Raw genomic sequence first — 21,616 nt, forward strand, 5'->3', positions numbered from 1 at the left:
AATGCCCCGACAGTGTACCAAGCCATCCAGAAGTTGCATAAGTCTGCTGAATCTATACATGTAGACGAAGGGAACTGGTCGTTGATGGGATGGTTATGGGAATTGCTGTCCAAATGGGGATGGAAGGTTCTGATGTTCCTTGGTATGGCGTTAGCTATCCTTTTCTCGTGTCGCTTATGCATCCAGTGTGGTCCCGCCATTTGTAGTCTTTGTGCTACGATCTGTGTGAGAAGACCCATTTCGAGAGAAGCGAGAGAGAATAAGATGATGTTACAGCAACACCTTGATGACCTGATGAGAATAGATATAGACCTAGATTCAGATTGATGTGAGTTTAGGTCATTGCCTATGTAATGGCAAAAGGAGGGACTGAGGTTCTGTAAAATCTGCCTTGTCTTGTTATGTTATGGTTCCGCCATGATTTTGGTGACGTTGTACCGTATTTAGCAAGTACGGCTAATATGGAGTGAATTCGTCACGTTAACTAGTGAGTTCATTACGTATTCAGAGACTCTGTTTCGGAGATGGGTTCCATTTTGTCCGTACCTCCATTTTGTGTTGCCCTCACGTAGGCCATGGAAGTAAAAGAACGAACAAAGTTGCATGGGCTTCGTTGATCATGCACTTATTAACTAAGCCCTTCCTTGACTCTAAGGTGCATTGTAAGGGACTGACTTCTTTATCTGAAACTGACCCTTTGTGAGGCCAATTTCCTTAGTTGATTGTTATCTGAGATTGCGAGTCAAAGTTCAGGACATCGTTAAACTTTTAGCTTTTCTATACATGCCTTATCTTGCTCGTTATCTGTCATTGTTTCCTTTCCATGTTTCGTCATTATATGCATTGTGCTTTCAATTATGGGGTTGTCCGGCTTGTGGAGATTGAATTTGGGACATCCTAATAATTAACTTGTGGGGTTGGTACAATGTAAAGTGAGCCTTTTGGAATGTGATAATGTATAGAAATGTGTTTCTTTTGGTCAGAATTTGCTGCAGTGGGTGTTCATTTGTAATGTGAATATTGGGTATAAATACTGATGTCTTGCTCTACAAAATTGAGCAGTTTCCTGATGTACACCGTGTTGTATTGCTGGGATTACTGTTACTAGCTGCAGCTAATAAATTTGATCTCTGACGCCACCTAGAAGTATTCCGTGTCTCTGTTTGCCCGGACAGGGGAAACCCGAAGACTTTGGGTGTGTCCCTGACGCCGCTGGGTTCTAAGAAAACCCGGTTCTTCAGACGCAAGAGGCTTGTAAATAAGCCCCTCTGTTTTCTAATGTCAATCGCTGTTAACAGTACTGCTATGTCTGTTTAAACAGAAGCAGGGACCCTCCATTGACACACCTGCAGTGCTCAAATGGAACACAGAGGCCACGAGGCCTAAACACCGTTTAATGTAGAATAGGTGATAAGATCAAGTAAAAAAAATTCAGAAACCCAGGGAATATTACTGTGGTGTAGAAAAGAAGTTCGAAAACTTTGTATCATCTTGTCTTGTCATTGAGAGGATGTCTTCGACAATATGCCTGCTAGCACAGACAACTGTAATTGCGTTAGCGCCGCAAGGCCTCCCTAATAGCAGACTGTGTGATACATCTACGTTTAATTATGGTATCAGAAATCTCTGATGTCACAGGAACAATGAAACTCCAATCACGAGTACTGTTATGGATCTAAATTAAGTAGAGCAGCAAAGAAACGGGTGTAACATTGTAAAGCAGGGAGCAAACATTTTTTTTTTAAATTCTACTAATTGAGAAATGAATGGATGGAATATACAGCAAAAGACTTTGTCATCACAATACAAAGAAAATATGGATCTATCCATGTTGAATGAAAAATTATTCATTTAGAAAAAAAGAACATATGCTCACACATAACTACAGTTGTCCCTTTTGGAAGCTACTATAGTCCAGAGCTTTTGAGCATTCTTCCTTGGTTGCTCTAAATCCTTTTGGAATTGAGATATAGCCCTGGGACCCCTGGACCAGTCACTTTTGTCGGAACAGCAACTATTTCATTCTCGCTCTTTGCTCAACACACCGCCCTGAGGTTAACTTACTCTGTAGCTGGCTCCTGGCTTGTAAAACACGGGGTCTCCCTCCACTCTCAGGCTTAAATTGTTGTACCCTTTCCCTTCACATTTCCTGGATGCGCAGGATCCGGCTACACTACCCCTCGGACTTGGAGGCTTTTTCCACAGTATCGTCCGTAAAGCCAAACGCCGCCCGAGAAGCAGTGAGAGCCAGGAACTGACAGAGTAGGTTCTGCCACTTAACTCCCCTCGCCATGGTATTGGCGAACTTCTCGTCACAGCATGATAAAATCCAAATGATTATTTTAATGAGGAACGGATATTCATTGTCTTAAATGGTCTTTTGTTGGGTAAATGTTATAATAACAATGATTTGAAACAAAGTAAATGAAATGGTATGCCCGCGTTTTATGTAGTATTCAATATTAAATAATGTTTTGTGATGAAAGGATATACTATGTATGGCCTTCTCTAACAATTATTATTAATTGAAACAAATAAAAATTAATTCATACTTTTAACCTATCACCTACTCATGACTTTAGCGGAGCAAATCCTAACACTGACTTTGAAATGAGTCAGTAAGGGGCCTCATATTCATGTCCATAAATTTCAGATCAAAAGCACTGATCAATTTCTCAAAAACAATGTATAAAACCCCATGGTAATCCATGCCACTAACACAGTTGCTGTTTACATTTCACCTTCATTTTCATTTTGTTTTTCCCGGTGTGTTTATGCAGTTTTGATTTCATGCAATGTGTAAGAAAACAGGTTTTTTTGCTGCCCCCCCTCACTTTTGTCCCATTTGGGCTACTAGAGGCTGGTTTTTGACTCTGACAGTGCACTGAAGTCTGCTAACCAGGCCTCAGTGCCAGTGCTCTCTTCCTTAAAACTGGTATATGTGAATTGGCACACTCAATTGGCAAGGACTTTAACCCCCTTATAAAGACCCTAGTATATGGTACCAGTGGTACCCAGGGCATGGGTGTTAACGGGGTCACCAGGGCCTGAAGCACTGAGTGATCCAAGTAAACAGATTACAGCAGCCCTGCCATAGCAGACTGCAGGAGCAGTGCAAACTGCTCGAACTTGACGTTGCCCTCACTGTGTGTGGCAAAGTCAATGCACTATTTTTAATATATTCCATTCACCCCTAAGGAAGGCCTCCGGAGCACAAGAGGCCGGGTGCATTATATTAAAGGTGAGGACATATAAGTGCAGGCTTATATGTCCCTATATTGACCTTTTTCCACTAAGTGCTGCTATAAGTGATCAGCGGTCCATAGGATAAGATTGGCGGGCAACCGGACAAACTTGAGACCGCCAGCTGCATTATGATACAGCCAAACGCATGTCATGTTTCGTATCAACCAATGTGCCTCATCACCCCTGACACGATTCTTGTGTTGGGGTTGATGTGGCATGCACCCAGATGGCAACCTTAGAGGGTGCCCACCTGGTTGCCCCAGCCTTCCCTGCGCTCTGGCTAGCAGTCTGCAGCTGCTGCCACCAAGCCAGGAATCATGATCCCTGCTAGGAGATGTAGGAGATGTAAACTCTCCAAGGAGTCAGAAACAATGACCTAGACTGGAAACAGGTCACACCTCCCTCCCTGACAGGACGGCTAGTGAAGTGGCATATCAAGGCGGCGAGCTTCAAAGTTTACATCACCTGTGATATGCAACCAGGCTGCCTTCCAAGGAGGAAACAGCCTTCCACCTGCCTCCAGGCACATTTGCCCCTGGGCAAGCAGGAAAATTGTGTAGTCAAGAGGTGCACACTCCCAGAAGGCTACCCACACCTCTAGGGTGGGCTACCTGGTCTGTACAGCCAAGGAAGGTTTCTGCTATTTTTTAAAGTGGCAGAATACAGGGTTCTGGGTAGGAAAGGTGACACCCCTTCTCTCGCCCCAGATGTGGTCACCTCAGGGGCAGATAGCCCATTGGCCACTTGCACACCTGCAGGAGCACCCCTGACACCAGAACCTCAGTTCTGATCAGACTTACAACAAAGGACACAGAAGAAACCTGATTCTGCAACAACAGGAGCTGCGCACACCAAAGGCGTGATACTCTTCTCCTGTGGTAACCTTCCTGGAACTGCATGGCTGTGACTCGTTGCGGACTAAATACCGGTCCCTCCAGACAGAGGGAGCCATTTGAGAGTCAATGGCAAACCAGACTCCCCATGACTATTGGCAATATTCCCCTGCACACTGCAGGTAACAACAATGCACCAGAACCGATGAAACACTGGCCATCGGGCACTCAGAGGGATCGCCTGAAAGTAGATGGTCCAGAGCATTGTGGGAAACATTGTCCTGACCTCCAGCAAGTTTCAGGCGGCTACTGTTTTCCCCCGGACATTGAAACAACTCCTTGCTGACCTTATCCCTGCCACGGCTTGTTGGTGGTCACTCCTGCAACCACCACCTTTTGCTTGACACTTCAACTTGCGTGAACTTCGCAACACTTTCATCTGATTCCAGCAGTGGCCACATTGTTGACTTTTTGCGCCCATTGTCTCACCAGCACCGTGTAAGCTTCAGCGCCACGGACAGCCAAGACAAATCTGCACCTGAGTTTCTCGAGGCAAGTAAAATCGAACTGACTGATGTGGCTTGGTCCTGGGACCCACACAACCTTCCTCGTCTTTGGGTTCAATGCAACTCGACCTGCAAGTGACCGATTGTTACTAGTGCTTTTTACTAGGACCGCAATGCTAAAGTTTTGCAGTATTGATTTGCAGTGATTTATTATTTCTTCTCAATTCCATAACTCCAGTTGTACTTATCCGATTACTTCGTCTTGGTGTCTAAATTTATATAAAAATCTGCTTTATTTTTCTTTTTTCATAAATTTGTGTTGGATTTCTTTTGACATGCTTCTCTACTGCTTACGTTGCCACTCTACCTGAACTGAGGTAAGGATTTATTATTGTGAGTCCAAGGACCATCTTTGGGATTTGTGAGAGTATTGCATAGTGAAGCATAACCTGCATCACTACATAATACTCCAACGTCCTACACAATGTATGACACTTATATAGTATATATTGAAATTAGTAACCTCCAGGTGTCTGGGTGAGCTCAAGGTGCGGGTGGATGTTTACTGTGGGGTGCGTTAGAAAGTCCTTACGTTGTAAGCAGTCTGAGTTTCTCTCAGTGCTAGGCCAGGGTGATTAAGTGTTTTAGGCTACGTCCACATCCGATCCTTGCAATCTCTTCAGAACACATAAAATGATGGTCACATGCAAATTAAACCTCTGTAGCCAGATTATGGGTTAAGGCCAGTTTCCTATGGCTGGCTAGGAAAGGTGAGGCCCGTGCTTTGGAGCCGTTTTTTCTCCACCTGCATCTTCCGAAATTCTCCATCTGCATATCTCACATGTCATCGCTTTCCTCTTCAGCACCAGGCTTTCACTCTCTCCCTGTTCATGTATTCGCTTTCATCAGTGCCGGATCTGATGGGGCCCCAGCCACAGCCAGTATAATATATTGGCACATATCTGGGCCAGGGATAGCGGAATATGATCTAATTGTCCTGTTGTAATTTGCAGATATGAGGGTCATTCAGAAGCACCAACAACTTATCTGCTTTCTTTTTAAAAGAAGCAACCTGTACACTATGGGGGGAGCATGTGTCTTATTTTCACTTCCAGCTGGGGCCAACACAAAGACCTCACTTAAACAGCCACCAGCCCTCCTGTTGGTGTCTTATCCTGACTGGGAGCTATATGGACTCCAAAAAGCTAGATGCCAATGCTCCCATTTTGTTATTACTTCACAAGTGCTTAGAGAAACTACGATTTGGAGGCAGAATTTTGACTTTATGTATGAGAGACTTGCAGGCACTATACGAATGGCTGATGTGTCTCTCTGTATCAGTAAATACTTTAGTAATAATGTAAACTGTACTTTTTTTAATTTAATTTGTTTTGTAGCACTAATTATCCTAGGGCAAGGGTAGTGTATCAGAGCATTTTATATCACGAACATTACACATAAGATTATAGAAGAGTGTAAATCAATGTGCAAGGAATGTTACATAAGAAAATGAGGGTTACAAGGTGTAGGAGTCACGCATAATTCATCCTGGTATCTGTTGTATGTTAATAGTGCTTGATTTGGAGAAGAACAACGTCCTGCATTAACACATAATACAGTAGTTGGGGTTTTCTATACAAAAAAGGCATTATTACTATACAAATGAAACCTTTTTTACCAATCCTAGAATAACAAAAGATTGACGAAAACTAGCCTATTCCAGTGTGAATGTTGATCCTGGATTTTGGTACTTACCTCACTGTGCTAGATCTGCTGGATTGCAACTTAAAAACATGAAGTAAGAAGAGGCGTGCTCTGCAGCAGGGACAATACCCCCTGTCAGGGCTTTAAGTGGAATGAAAAAACTGGGGGGGGTCTCCCAAAGGGGCGTGGCCAATGTAATTAAGGGCGTGGTTTAAAACATGTATACAAAAAATCTGTGCTTAGCATAGTGTACCACGCAATTTGTATTTAGCTGTTTCTGTCATTGCATCCAGATATATGAAACAAGTAACATCATACCTACAACAAGTCAGGACTATTGGCTTCATCAATGGTTGTTAGTTGCATAAGATAAATAAGCAGCAACTATGGCTTGTATATAATATTGAAAAAGCTTCCACTTAAAGCCCTGGTGACACCACGACAATGTTGCTGCCCTTGAGTTTCAAAAAGAGAAGAGAAATCCAGAGAGAAAATTACTCTCTTTAAAGGATTCCCCTTCCCCGACAATACTCACTTGGCATGACGTCATGCCGTAACTTCTCCACTAGTGAGCAGTGTGAGCAGGTGCACACCGATGTGCCTGCTGTCACTGCTAGTCTGGAAAACAACGGACCGCCTGTGCGTGAGCACAAAACCGATGCCGATGGAGACCCGTTTCGAGGCCCCCTGTAAAAAACTGCTGGTGCTCAGCACCGGTGAGACCCGGCCCACTTAGAGCCCTGCCCTCTGTGCTACTTTATAGTGATTCAAACCTGTGTTAGACAAAACACAAATCTTTCCAGAAGGTGGATTAACAAATACATTTATCTTACCACCATTCGTATTCTTCTGTCATCTCATACCGGGCCTCAAGCACAACGTGTGACAGAAAGTCTCCTCTCCTCTTTAATTTCAGGCCCGGTCGCTGAGAAGGTTGACTCTCTTCCTAAGCAAAAGTCAGAAGGACTGGGCACACACTGCACAGGATTCCTTTCAAACAGGGCCGCCATTTGAAGCGTTTTCACGTACTAAATGAAAATGACAACGGCCATGTCACGAAATACCACTGAGGGATGGTGCTGATCCAGCGGGTTACCAGCAACAGGTAATCTAACACCACATACTCACCTGGGCCCATAAATGTATTCAGAACAAACTGGTAATAACCGCTGGGGTCATGTTTTGTAATTCTCCAGATTAGTTATCTTTTAGTCCCTAACTAATCTTTCACTGATCAAAAGTTCTTTCCTCTGGTCGATGGACCATTAGTTGGAACTAGTTGATGGTGAAATGAGATAAGATTTCAATATACTTACACATTGGAAATGATCATAGAGTCGGGATGTATTTTTAAATTTTTTCTCAGATTAAATTCATGTGAACCACTTAATCAGTACAGAACAAACTCTGTCTCTCACATGAAGGAAGATTCAAATAATCAATGCATTCATTTATATTTTGCAATAACACTGCATGAAAGGGAGAGGATAGAGAGAAAAGCACATAAGCGCATACACAGAAATATTTATATTTACCAAGAACGGTGTATAAACCAACTCCCAGGCCTAGGAATTGGAAGGGGTCCCCCAAGAAAGATCTGGCGAACAAAGCCTTCGGGACAGGAATCAGGACAGGACAGACAACCTCTCTAGCTCCGACGTTTGCGTAGCACCCCTCTCTGACACTCTCTTCCTCCTCGAGATTCTTCTGCGATCTTCTAAATTAATTTGCTCAAGATAATTGGTTCAGCAATTTGATTCTTCTTCAGCATTTCCATCTGGGACTTCTCCGTGCATCCCGGTCTCTAGCTAACTAACTAACTAACACTACCTCAATTATACCTTTCTGTATGCTAGTACCACCCATTAATGTTTCAAACTTTTGAAAATACTAACTCTTGTGGAGAAGTGTGGCTCAATGGTTAGAGCGGCATACCCTGATGCAAAGGTCTGGCCCAGGACCAGGGTTCAATTCCCGCCTCGGCGGGTCTTGGGCTCAATTTCCTCGGACCTGATAATTCTCGCCTCGGTGCCTATTCTAATCATGGGTCCCACTCTGCAACTATGGGCAATAGCTTGCGTAATCTCCACAACGGCCCCAACAGCGCTGGTATGCCTGGCATCACCTTGGGGGTGCCCAGGAGTGGACATTTCACAGGAAGGGTTCCACAGCGGTATGCGTACAGCGCCAGGAAACCCCAGTTGGGGTATAAGTGCGCTTTACAAGTACAAATTCAATTCAATTCAATTCAACTCTGATTGGACAGGCAAGGGGAGGTGATCATCACACCATGCTTATTTCCCATTATTTCTTTCAGCTTTTTGTTTTAAAATCCCACCTCTTAAGTTTTATACATCAGTCTTTATTCCCACCCGTTATTCACAATGTAATTGTCACATATTTGAGAAAAGAAAAAAAAACAGTAGTTCCCATCCAATTCAATGGACTGTCATTCCGATTCCCATGAAAGTATCCACTGGAAACCTTGGACGAGGTACAAGTTGACATTGCATCTTCCAGCTTGGTTGCACTACGCATGTGCGGTAGAACGAGAGGGAATAGACTGTGGTTCGGTACTTTAGGCCCATAACAAGCACTATTGAAAGAGTCAAAAAGACAAATGTTAGAATCAAAAATAAATGGTTTCACTGTATACCACCTATCTCTACTCTAATCCCATTTACTTATTATTACTCTTTCCGTATTAGCATTAGTACAACAGCTGGGTTTAGTTTTTCAGCAAGCAGGTGGCAAGCATGTGAGTTTCAAGCGGCCATTTTATTAGCTACTGTGCAAGTGCAGAAAGTTTCCCTCCAAGCAAAGATACATCATACTACGTAGATGCAGTAGACGCATGCGCACTAAAGAATTTCGGTTAGCGGACATTTTTAGAATACACTCTAGTTACTGGTTAGTAAGACACATAGGCAAGTTTCAATCTTATGCTTAAATGTGATTAATGCATATTATTTCCACAATGCAAGCTTAGTAAGGGGTTAGTGGTTACAGGAGAAGTTTGCATTCAAGCAAGTCTCTTTTTCACGAGTCCTTGCTCCATCAGTGCCAGTAAAGAGAAAAGCAGTTACATTAAGGAACACGCCGTGTCCTTGTGCCTTAATGTAACTACTTGTGTCATGATTGTATCAGCACCTGTGATAGGCTCCTGCCTCAGAGTTTGGGGTCTGGGAGAATGTTGGCCTGGGAGAGGAGAGGCGGAGGATGGCTTGAGCCTGATGGCAGACAGAGCGAGGAAAGCAGGCAGCTGAGCTCATGGGGCAACATGCACATTGGCAGCATGTGCAGCCAGAGACATTGATGGGGTGTTGCCTCATCCGGAAAAAAGACGCATACAAGGCACAACCCATCCCCAAAAATCTGTCACCCACCAGGTGTGGTTTTGCCGTGCACAGATGGGAAACATTTCACCCATTTGTGCAGGAAATAGCCCAATCTGGCAACACTGGTCCGTTCCTCCCCCACCTCCTGTAGTTGTCAATAGATTAAAGCCTGAGCCCGCCCTAAACCTATTGGTTTAAATGTGAACTTGGCGAGCCAGAGGCGAGGACTCCGGAAAGGAATTCATATGCCTGCCTATGCTTGCATAATAGTATTCAATGGCAGGCTTCGCAGGCACTAGGTATTGGTCTTGTGTGGCTCGAAGTATGCACTACTGCTGCAGGCCAGTGCACAATATTGTCATGCTCTCACTGCCTGCCATATAGTTTTTTCCATGCTCCTGACACAGGTTAAGGTAAGAAGATAAAAGAATATTGTGAACCCTAGCAAAATGTGTTTCTAACAAAGTTTCTAACTCTGTTTTTGTTTGAACTTTGTAAAACTACCAAAATTAAAATGTTGATGCCAATCTAATCTCCCTCTCCAAGAATTACCTCTCACATCAAACCATAGCGCTCTGTCCTTAATTCTTGGAGGGGTAGATTAGAGCATGTGAGAGGAATCAACATTTTATTTTTGGCAGTTTTACATAGTGCATACAAAAATAGAGTTGAAAACTCTTTTTTTGTTAGTGCCAAAAATGAAATGCTGATTCTCCCTATACTCAGGATGTCATGTTAGGGACAAAGTTGTCAGACTTTGGAACTGGGGAACCAGGTACAAGTCCCGGTGCTCCCTCAACATCCTATGATTCTGGGCAAATCACTGAATCTGCCAGTGGATAACACTACACCCCGTTTCGTGTTAAAATGTATTCAGGCCTTTGATCCCAGGTATATCTCCCTCTTATCGAAGTTGAAATGTTGGAATGTATGACATTAATACAAAGACAGTATTAGTCCGACTCTCTCACAATAGAAAATATATTCAGAGAGATAAGCAGGAACTGGCGAAAATATGTCTATCCCTCTAAAACAGTGGGTTTCAAACTTTTTTGTTTGACACACTTTTACGACCTACCTACCTATAATGGATATGAGCCAAGCAGTTTTTGAATGTAACTAAAGCATCAAGTGGTAGTGTATTGTCATTTGCAGACAGCATATTTTCCATTGAAATGGCCACTAAATTAGCATACACATAACGTTTTACTGATAAAATTATATAGCATGAAAATGATAATATGTGAAAATCGGGTTACGGCGAACATTTATCATTTGTGAATCAGCAAGTAAGTTTCTTGATTTCATTTGAGCCTATTAAAATTTCTGTTTCCAGCACACTTCAGAATTACAAAAAAAGTTTTTCATTTTTTCTTTCCTAACTGTTGAATGCATATAGTTAATTTACAGGTATTTACTGGTGTTGTGTATTGCAAAACAAATCCTATATTGCCACATAATTCACTTTAAAACTCCTCTCACTTTGAAGTAAGAGAAAGAAAAGGATACACCAATCCCCATGTTAAAAGAAAAAAGCAGCCTTTTATTTGACCTCTGTCTATGAATCGCCAGCAAATGTGACAAATTAAACACAGAATTTAAAGAAATCTTTTTTTTGCTCTGACTTTCGCAACCCACCAAAAATCTGCTTATGACACACAAGTGGTTAGCGACCCACTTTTTGGGAGACACTGCTTTAAAATATTATTAGACAGAGACATGGGATATTTATCATGTAACAGTAAACGAGGGATATAACATTCAATCTCAAATAAGCATATATTTGTGGGTCCTTCGTAACAGCAAAGAATTTGCATGAACGATTAGGCAACTCATTGATTATTGTCACCAGATCACTCCCATGATTTATAAAACTCATAGACATTCCCATCTGTGTGTAATCCCCCAGAGATTGCTTAGTTACTCCATTTCTTTCCAAGATGATTTGTTCTTTTAGTTGACCTGAGAGGTGTGTTTTTAAACAGGAGAAAATATGAATCGGGTAAAAAAACATTCTGAACAAAAAAGACATAGTTTGGTGGCTCACACAGAAAGGGGCGTTTATTTGAATGTTTTATGTTACAATATCATGAACCGTATTTATTGTACCAGCCCAGTAAGGTGCATCATGTCCTCCTAGTCAATCTAGCAAATACCCTGGAGACTTCAAAGCAAATCTGTGTGCTTTAGAGCGTTTGCTCTTGTTCTCCAAGGTTGTTTTTTCCTGTATTTACCTGTAGAAGAGCATCCTCATATATTTATTTATTTCTGTTTCTATTATGGTTGAGCCTGATCTAGGATCGATCCTTTGTGCAGCATAAGTGTTAGTGAACCAAACAAACTGCAATTTGTGTATGCTGCCCAGTACGCCTATTATATTGCAGCACATTGTTCTGCAAAACACTGTAGATTATCTTTTGATATCCTGCAACAAGTTAGCCCTAATCAATTAATGCACCTGGTGCAAAGAGCTCTGTGTAACTTGCAAGTCCCGGATTCAAATCACGATTGTCATGATTCAACATATCATCTTTCTGAGTGTAATTGAATGAGCACTGTTCAGTTAGAAGTAGTATTTGAACCTGCATAGCTGCCAAGGTTTCAGACTGCTTATGTGTGACATTCAACAACTATGATTGACATTTTCTCGCAAGCAAAATTAAGCAATGAAGATGAGGGAAATTATAAATATGAGAAATTATACCAATTTGAGCAACGTGAAACTCCAATAAGAGCTTAAAACTGTGGTAAAGCACCAGAAATGGAAGGGCAATAACCTGGTAAAAAGTAGTAACTCACAGCTAATCCTCACCAAATACAGTTTTACGAATAAGTGCTTCATGTTCTTTCTCTCCTTCTTCCCTTTTGTCCTCTTTCTTGCTTTTTCCCTTCTTCCCACTTTCTCTTTTCCCATTTCCCTCCCCCGTACTCTTTTTCTTCCTCCTTCCTCCCCCCCTCACACCTACTCACTCTCTGCAATCTGGACCTACAAGGGCTATGAAGCATTCAGTACAGTCCGCTTTTTAGTGCTTTTTTCAAATCAGTCAGTTATCCAACCCTCCTCCCCCGTTAGCCATCCCCTACTTGGATGCTAAATTTAAAAGCTGTCCCAGAGGGGAGAGCTTTTGGCTTTGGGAATACTTGTTATATCTACTCTTACACTGCATACTCTGAGCTGCACATGCCCCTGCCCAACAATTGCTCGGACAGGGCAGCATGAAGCTGTGTCCGCATAAACTCAATTTTCTCTGGACAAAATTATATTATGTGCGACGGCACCACGCCTATGCGCTCGGGGAGAAACACATGAAGGCCAGCTACATTAATGGACAAAAAAGATAAAACCGTTTAGACATTCGATTAAAAGCTGCATTCTAATCATATTCGGCATAGAATGTTGTGGAATATAAAAGACTATTTTATGAAATAGGAAATTATCCTGACATACTTTCTTCCTAATGACCAAGTGTCAGCTCCACATATGCAAAGCTGTACTGTCAAGTGTTATATGTGCTGACTTGGCCCCGGGTCTGGCGCGCTCTCATGAAATAAAGAACCTTGCAGGGTGTTTAAAATGCGCACGCTGTGATGAGCTTTCCTGTGTGCTGCAAGCTCCTCTTGCTGGACAATCAGTGATAACACTTCTCCTCTGCATCTCCCTGCTCCTCTCTTGACAGTGTGTGCGAGCGGTAGAGAAAGGTCTGTGTGAACAGCTAGGGGGCAAGGATACACTCTCCACAATGTGTCTCCCCCCCCCACTGAAATGTAGAAAAAACAGCCTTTCAAAAAGGCAGAGAAGCTCCAAATGCCGTCGGAAACTTCCTTTTTAATTACATTGTGAAAACAAAACAATTAGTGACTAAGAATAACAACATGCAAAAATTGATTCCCTGACGACGGTCACAGTGGACAAACACAGATACCTGACGATGGAGCAGCTTCTGTGTACTTCATACCAACCCTAATGGGCCAAATTACCTGCGGTGGTGACTGAATCCATGTGAGTCAGTCCACCCATTCCCGGCAGGTTGGCCGGCGAGAGCAGCTCTGTACACTGGCCAACAGGCTTTCTGGGTCGCCTCTGTGCCGGTGAGGCTCGCTCAGCTACTAGCTGCAGGCCTCTCTGGGCACTGCAGTTGACCTCCATAAACCACCACTTTGCCGGCCGCTGCAGTTATCCTATGTATTAGCTGCCACCCGCGATGGCCCGCCACCCTGCTTGGGCCCAGAGCCGTGTCTCGAAGTCGCAGAGGCTGAGATCTTGATTGCACGAAGCACTGCAACATTTAGCTAAACGAAACTGATTTTAAATACCGCGCCACCCGCCTAAAACCGAGTTTTAGACACACCCCTGACCAGTGTGCCGTGCCGCGCAGGACGGATTTAAGTGTTACATTGTTGCACTTAAGCTCAGCCAGCCCTCCCTCCCCCTCAAGCCTGCTGAGCAGCGTGTATCGCGCGCTTCCTGCCACTCTCTGCTTTTACCAAATCGTATTTTAACACTAATCAGCCATAGCTTTCGGGACACTTGACAGCAGAGTTCAGACACTCTAGGCGTGACAATGCATTTCAGTGCGGTGATGTGGCCAACACACTGAAATGCATTAGTCTAACGCCCAATGCGTGATACTTGGCTGGGCTGAACCTGTAAATCTAATATCAAGGTGAACATGAAAAACACTTTATTCAAAGATGGCATGTTTCAGAGTTAGCTTTCTTCTCTGCATTTATTCCCTACTGTGGTTCGAACTCTAGTTTTGCCATTGTTTATTTGACATAACAATGTACGATAAAGATAGTATGTTTTTTAAAACTGTTTTTCAGGCTTACGCATCATTCTCCAGTCAGGATTGCACGCTGTTCGCCATGCACTGGTGGCCGAATCATGTGTGTTACTAGAGGCTAAGGTTAGGTATTCTAGTCTGCTACAAAACACTACCAGACACCCTAAATATAATTTATCTGTAGCAGTACCTCTTCTTGTTTTTCACAAGACAAGTCGAAAAATCATTCTTAGGAGATGTTTCCATTCGTTAAGTTAAGCAGTGCCCTTCAAACAGCCTTCACAGTCAGCTGTCTGAATTAGGAAACTTCAATTCAATCTTGATTGATTGGTAGTAAAGGGTCCTGACCTCTACTTGAAGCCAGCGATTTTCACTGAGAGTAATATGAAGACTACTGTAGCCTTATCACAGGCTACCGCATTACTTCAGGCCTATCAATGTTCTAAAGTTCTTCAGACAGTATAACCCACTATCACTACTATTTATGGAAAGTTGGTCCATATTTTGTGGTTTAAAGTGACATTTAAAAACATGTTTCCAGTCACTCTTAACTATTGAATGCCGGTGTGTGAATGATGAGGGAGCAACCTAAAAATGTGTATTGGGAGGCTGAAGTGAGAAAAAATGGTTAAGGGTGCAAATTCACTTGTGCGCTACATCTCATGTCTGCATAAAAGTATTGCGTTCACAAATGGCTATGGCAGGAAGTGGCATACAGAAAAAATATATATATTCCCTGCACTATTGCAAAGGAGCAAATAGCCTAGATGTCTTAGAGGAGTTAAGGAATCCTTTCTAAATTAAATGATAGTTGGAAATTTGCTTCAGATGTAGACCTAATCTTACTTGAGTAAATTTCCGACTATATTTTATGAATTGGCACAAAAGAAATATTCCAGGAGTCTCCTGGGTGTATATGGCTGTAAGAAACAATAAAATCTGTTTTGAAAAAAAAAATACATTTCCTACTTTCTAAATACACTGCACCTGCACTCTGGGCTGTCCAGGGCCTACCCTAGCGGTGGCCTGCATGTATTAACAAGCATTGGAAATGCAATAGGTCTCGCATTAGAAAAGTTGTAGTTATTGGTCTTGTAAATGACATATTTTATTTATTTGTTGGTTTTTAAAATTGCTAAATTGAAGAGAGAAATTTAAATTGATGGCTTTGTCATTTACAATGCCAATAGTTATAACTTTCGCGAATGTGACACCTATAGCATTTGGAATGCAACATGTTTTGTATTTACGTCACTTAGATGGCAGCTCTGGTCGTTAGGCCACATCTCTAGAGAGCAGGAGAGTGCAGCAGGGGAGAGAAGCAAAGCAATGCAATAGGTCTCACATTAGGAAAGTTTGAGCTATTGGTATTGTAAAGGACACATTTTTTATTTATGTGCTTGTTTTGAAAATAGCGAAATTAATAGCTTTGTTATTTACAATGGCAATAGTTTTATCTTTCGCAAATGTGACACCTATTGTAACACAATATGTGTTGTGAGGGTGAGTGAGGGTGAGGGGTTGAGGGTGAGTGAGGGTGAGGGGTTGAGGGTGAGTGAGGGTGAGTGGTTGAGGTTGAGGGGTTGAGGGTGAGTAAGGGTGAGGGGTTGAGGGTGAGTGAGGGTGAGGGGTTGAGGGTGAGTGAGGGTGAGGGGTTGAGGGTGAGGGGTTGAGGGTGAGGGGTTGAGGGTGAGTGAGTGAGGGTGAGGGGTTGAGGGTGAGTGAGGGTGAGTGAGGGTGAGGGGTTGAGGGTGAGTGAGGGTGAGGGTGAGTCAGGGTGAGTGAGGGGTTGAGGGTGAGTGAGGGTGAGTGAGGGGTTGAGGGTGAGTGAGGGGTTGAGGGTGAGTGAGGGTGAGGGTGAGTGAGGGTGAGGGTGAGTGAGGGTGAGTGAGGGTGAGGGTGAGTGAGGGTGAGGGGTTGAGGGTGAGGGGTTGAGGGTGAGAGGGTGAGGGGTTGAGGGTGAGTGAGGGTGAGTGAGGGTGAGTGAGGGTGAGGGGTTGAGGGTGAGAGGGTGAGGGGTTGAGGGTGAGGGGTTGAGGGTGAGTGAGGGTGAGTGAGGGTGGGTGAGGGTGAGGGTGAGTGAGGGTGGGTGAGGGTGAGTGAGGGTGAGGGTGAGTGAGGGTGAGTGAGGGTGGGTGAGGGTGAGTGAGGGTGAGTGAGGGTGAGTGAGGGTGAGTGAGGGTGAGTGAGGGTGAGTGAGGGTGAGTGAGGGTGGGTGAGGGTGAGTGAGGGTGAGTGAGGGTGGGTGAGGGTGAGTGAGGGTGAGGGGTTGAGGGTGAGTGAGGGTGAGGGTGAGTGAGGGTGAGGGGTTGAGGGTGAGGGATTGAGGGCGAGTGAGGTTGAGGGTGAGGGGTTGAGGGTGAGTGAGGGTGAGTGAGGGTGAGGGGTTGAGGGTAAGTGAGGGTGAGGGTGTGAGGGTGAGGGTGAGTGAGGGTGAGGGGTTGAGGGTGGGTGAGGGGTTGAGGGTGGGTGAGGGTGAGGGGTTGAGGGTGAGTGAGGGTGAGGGTGAGTGAGGGTGAGGGGTTGAGGGTGAGTGAGGGTGAGGGGTTGAGGGTGAGGGGTTGAGGGTGAGGGGTTGAGGGTGAGGGGTTGAGGGTGAGTGAGGGTGAGTGGTTGAGGGTGAGTGAGGGTGAGGGGTTGAGGGTGAGTGAGGGTGAGGGGTTGAGGGTGAGTGAGGGTGAGGGGGTGAGGGTGAGGGGTTGAGGGAGGGTGAGGGTGAGGGGTTGAGGGTGAGTGAGGGTGATGGGTTGAGGGTGAGTGAGGGGTTGAGGGTGAGTGAGGGTGAGGGGTTGAGGGTGAGTGAGGGTGAGTGAGAGTGAGGGTGAGTGAGGGGTTGAGGGTGAGTGAGGGTGAGTGAGGGTGAGGGTGAGTGAGGGTGAGGGTGAGGGGTTGAGGGTGAGGGTGAGTGAGGGTGAGGGGTTGAGGGAGGGTGAGGGTGAGGGTGAGTGCCAGATAGAGTGTACCTCTTTCCTGTGCAAGGTGGAGAATATAGTTTTGTGCCAGATAGTATCAGTGCATTACTCAAATTGGGATAAGAGGCATGATATTTACGTATGTCCTCAGAGCCATGAATCGTCAAGCAAACAAACAATGCTATCCAATGCTATCCACCTCTCGAACCCCGTAAATGCATCTGCCTAATTGCTGGAAAGCCGGGATTGTTTAGTAAGTATAAGATGGGGCACTTGCATCCCTAGTTCAGTTCACCCCAGAGTCTGATCAGAGCTTAATATTAATATGATTGACATTAATATAGCATGCCTTTAACATCTCAAATAAGTATTCCTCTGAATAAGAGTGCCCAAACCTGTGGGCCTGAGAAAATGCACCGCCCGCTGATAACTATCGGGTGTTCGAATACTTCACGAATCAAACCACATCCCACCTGCTCGTACTCAACTGCACTCACTGTGCAGGTTATTGTGGCCTATGTCAGCAACCCCTTTTCTTTACTGTGCTTAAAAGCATACTATTTATTTACTCCCTCTGACATGGCATATGCTCAGTACGACAAAGTGACCAGAATATCAATAGCACTGCCGGGGCATGAATTGAGTGTTATTAAATGTTTTATAATGTCTAGGGTTTCCAAACCCCAAGTTCACAACCCGGATGAGCACTCTTGAGAGTTAAGTATTGAAGAGGTGTGTATGGTTATCAACTTTCCATGACATCACGCCTAATGGATACACTGATAAGGATTCTGTTGAAATCAACTCCCTGTATCTGTATCTGTAAGAACTGAATGTTTCGTCTCCAATCTAAGTATGGCCGGAACTCCATTTCACTCAGATTACTACGTTCAAATCCGATGAGATGAGAGGTGTTTTTTTAAAATGAGCAACTTTGCCTCGAGGCCTATATCAGATCTAAATCAGCTTGTTGGATAGAAATGCTGGGGTAATGAGAGAAGATGGTTATGTTGCAATTTGACTGCAAACCCAATTTGTTTATTGGAGGGCAGGGTCGGAATTAACACTCGTGTGTGAATTCTTTAAATGTAGTATGATTTGGCTACTAGAGAATGCGAATAAATAAATATGTGATGAAATGAACAGAATATGCACTAGATCTATCTAATAACTGCAACGGTGTATGGGATTTTTAACCTAATGGTAACTGATGTCTGTCAATTGCTGTTTTATATTTAAACCTATAGCGGCGCCACTGGCATGCGCTGACATCAATTCTCTTTTTTTCCTCACCACTAGACATGGATCCAAATATCCCTCTTATCTCTTTGAGACTCCGAATACCTCTACAAATTGTAAAACAGACGGAGGGCATTGCTGTGGGGAGGGGGTGTAGGAGAAATGCACACGGCGGGCAGGGGAGGGGGCGGAGCGGGGAGAGCGGCATGTGGGTGTGAAGAAGCCGGGGCCTTTGAAGTGAAGCTAAGCTTCACTTCAAAAGGTGTCGGAGGAATGCGGCTGAGGGAACAGACGGCGATTTGGTGATGTGCACGCGCATTTTAGGTCAATGCGCAAGCGCATTGACCTAAAAGCCACGGGCACAGCACCAAATCGCCGCAGTTAGGTAAACTTTGTTTAAATCCCAATAGTCTCGCTCTGCTCAATGTGCATGCGCATTGACAGGCGAGACCTAAAAAGGAAAGGTTCGGACCTGGCAAAAGTTTTATTTTGCCAGGTCGAAATGGCAGTTTGGAACTCCACAGACAGCTTGCAATGGCAGACCAGAGACTTGTTTAAATGGCTACTTAAGTGGATAGCACAGCAGCCAATGCTGCAGGCCCACTAGTAGCATTTAATTTACAGGCACAGGTAGTGTCACTGTACTAGAGACTTACAAGTAAATTAAATATTGCAATTGGATATAAGCAAATTCTACCATGTTTTAAGGACAGAGCACAAGCACTTTAGGACTGGTTAGCAGCGGTAAAGTTAAAGCCAGCAAAAACAAGGTCAGCAAAACAGGAGGGTGCAGGCAAAACGTTTAGGGATGACATTGCAGAAAAGGCCAAGTCCAACAGCGACTAATCACAGATTGTTGTTCAACCTATTTTGGAAGCATGGTATCACTCACTGTAAAGTACAGTGTTTACTACTTACTTAGTGAAGCAGATTTGCTGTATACATTTGTACACTTTGTAGGAGTATGATTGGCAACAAGAAAAAAACATCAAATATTCCGTCTGGGAACACCTCTCTTAAGGGTGGTATTATGATACTGTACGACCTCTTTGTATTTGTTTATTTCTAATCCATAGCATGAATATTGCATTTTATTATTATTTAAATCAACACAAGTAGATTTAACCGTGGCCTTTTAGAGTTTTTCTGCGCCTTATACTTATGCCTGTGTAACTGTTTTGCATTTACGGCACTGATCTTAGAGATTAACATTGTTATTTTATAAATTGTGATTATTCTTTTCTTTGTTCATCCTTCGTCTATCGTTAACTTACAACATTTCCATTTAGTACCTTATAATACAACAAACATTCAGATTTGGGGCAATTAATTTTTTTAACCGTTACAATATTTTATTAAATTCTTCCAAAATAAATATTTTAAATTATGCTTAAAAAAGAGTGCAACTGGCGGTGTTTGGGCCTAAATCTCATATTTTACTAGTCATTTTTTCCCATGTGTGAGTTTAAAACTAGTGGAGACATTGGTTATCATCTACACCACCTTACAATTCACAACCACCAAACCATCCACAATCTCTCACAATTCTATCAGTGACTGTCACACCACACAATGTGACTGTATAGCTGCTACTCACTATTTCTATGACACTGTACAACATTTTGACGCCTAATAAACAAAATATATTTTGTTACATTCTCTCCAAAATCAACCCAAACGGTTTGATAAAAGTCAAGTGATTTGAGGCTTTGTTTATACAGTGTGTGGATATTCCAAAAATAACAGAATAGAAACAAAATGTTATCTAATTAATACAAACTTTTTAGATTCTAAGTTGTTTGTGAAAAAGTGGATGCGGCACCCTTCAGACTTTATCTACTTTGCACGTAGGCCATGTTAATTTGCAATGGATAGTCTTTTGCTGAGAATCTGATATTCATTGTTTAATATTAGTATTATTGTCCATTGCACAGTTCATAGTGCATTGTAGACCTCTTCAGAGAACAGAATGACGCACATGATGTCAGCAGCCAATCATGGAGACTTCTGCCTGCCGCCACCCACAAGCCTGCCTCCGCCTCCACCATTGGCCATCCCCCCGCCACCTCCGCTGCCTCCACCTGCAATACACCTTCCGGCGTTTGATGTAGAGAAAAGCAAGTTCTTTAAGATGATAGCAGAGCGGGACCCTCTTACAGCAGAAGGACCCGGAGACATTAAAAGGCTTCTGAAAAACAGAAAAGACAGGTATGATTATAGTAAACATTATTCGTGAATGAATTCAGCAGCAGTCTAAATGTACAAGCTTCGTGTATTACTGGCTCATTAAGTGTTTACAGTTCCATCTCTAAATGCCCAGCTAACAGGTGTTCTTTTATAACTGTGCATTTTGGTGGAAACGCCAAGTAATCCTTCAGGGTACCAAAACAAACATCAGATTGAGGAGCTCATGCAAAGTTTGAGTGTAGATGCATTGGCGAAAATAATGAATAAATGGGAAGAGAAGAAAGCTCATGCTGGTACTATTGAGGGCTGGGCTAGGATAAAGGATTGTAAGAGATTTTTCGACAGGTTGCTACTGTGTAGTCTGGTTTTGCGCTTGCAGAGTACTGAAGAAAGGTACTGTTGCAGATGCTGCAATCAAACACACAACATTTGACTCCAGTTTTCATACTTTGCTTGTGGGAGAACACCCCTTCGTCCTACTTGGCACTCCATCACTCGCATCAGCCAAACAACCATGCAGAGTTTTGGAGTCACTCCCTATACTTGCCTGGTGCAGTATTAGGTTAGTATTGGAAAATGTTGAGGGGTGTTTTTGGTCCCTCCTCCAGCTTTGCAGTTGTCTGAACTGAATCTTGTTGACCAAGAAAATAAAAAGCTGCAGATCCCAGCATGATCAGGCCTTCAGTGATACTTTTCTGAATTATTAAGACACCTAACTTCTGCAGATGTTCCTGTGATTTTATGTAACTGCCCTCCAATTCCTTGCTTCTCCTCCTCCATCATATATCTGGTGCATTTTCATTTTGTTTGGGCTATAAACCGATATATGTATTTGTTGACTGGTCTCTACCAAATGACCCATAAATC

At 43.5% G+C, this 21,616-nt stretch overlaps 1 protein-coding gene across 3 annotated transcripts in view; it reads left to right on the top strand.

The window, feature by feature from the left end:
* The window catches only part of ACTMAP (actin maturation protease), a 282,045-nt gene that overhangs the window by 34,919 nt on the left and 225,510 nt on the right, over positions 1-21,616 (top strand). For 2 of the 3 annotated variants that reach the window (XM_078660402.1, XM_078660400.1), the window contains exon 2: positions 20,497-20,770. In XM_078660402.1, the coding sequence (XP_078516528.1) occupies positions 20,532-20,770 (239 nt within the window). In that variant the 5' untranslated portion in view covers positions 20,497-20,531. Of the gene's footprint in view, positions 1-7,226; positions 7,395-20,496; positions 20,771-21,616 lie in introns of those variants that run through there. The other variant, XM_078660401.1, reaches the window with a different exon arrangement.

Source organism: Lissotriton helveticus, chromosome 9 (assembly GCF_964261635.1).
Source record: "Lissotriton helveticus chromosome 9, aLisHel1.1, whole genome shotgun sequence".
Lineage (NCBI taxonomy): Eukaryota > Metazoa > Chordata > Amphibia > Caudata > Salamandridae > Lissotriton > Lissotriton helveticus.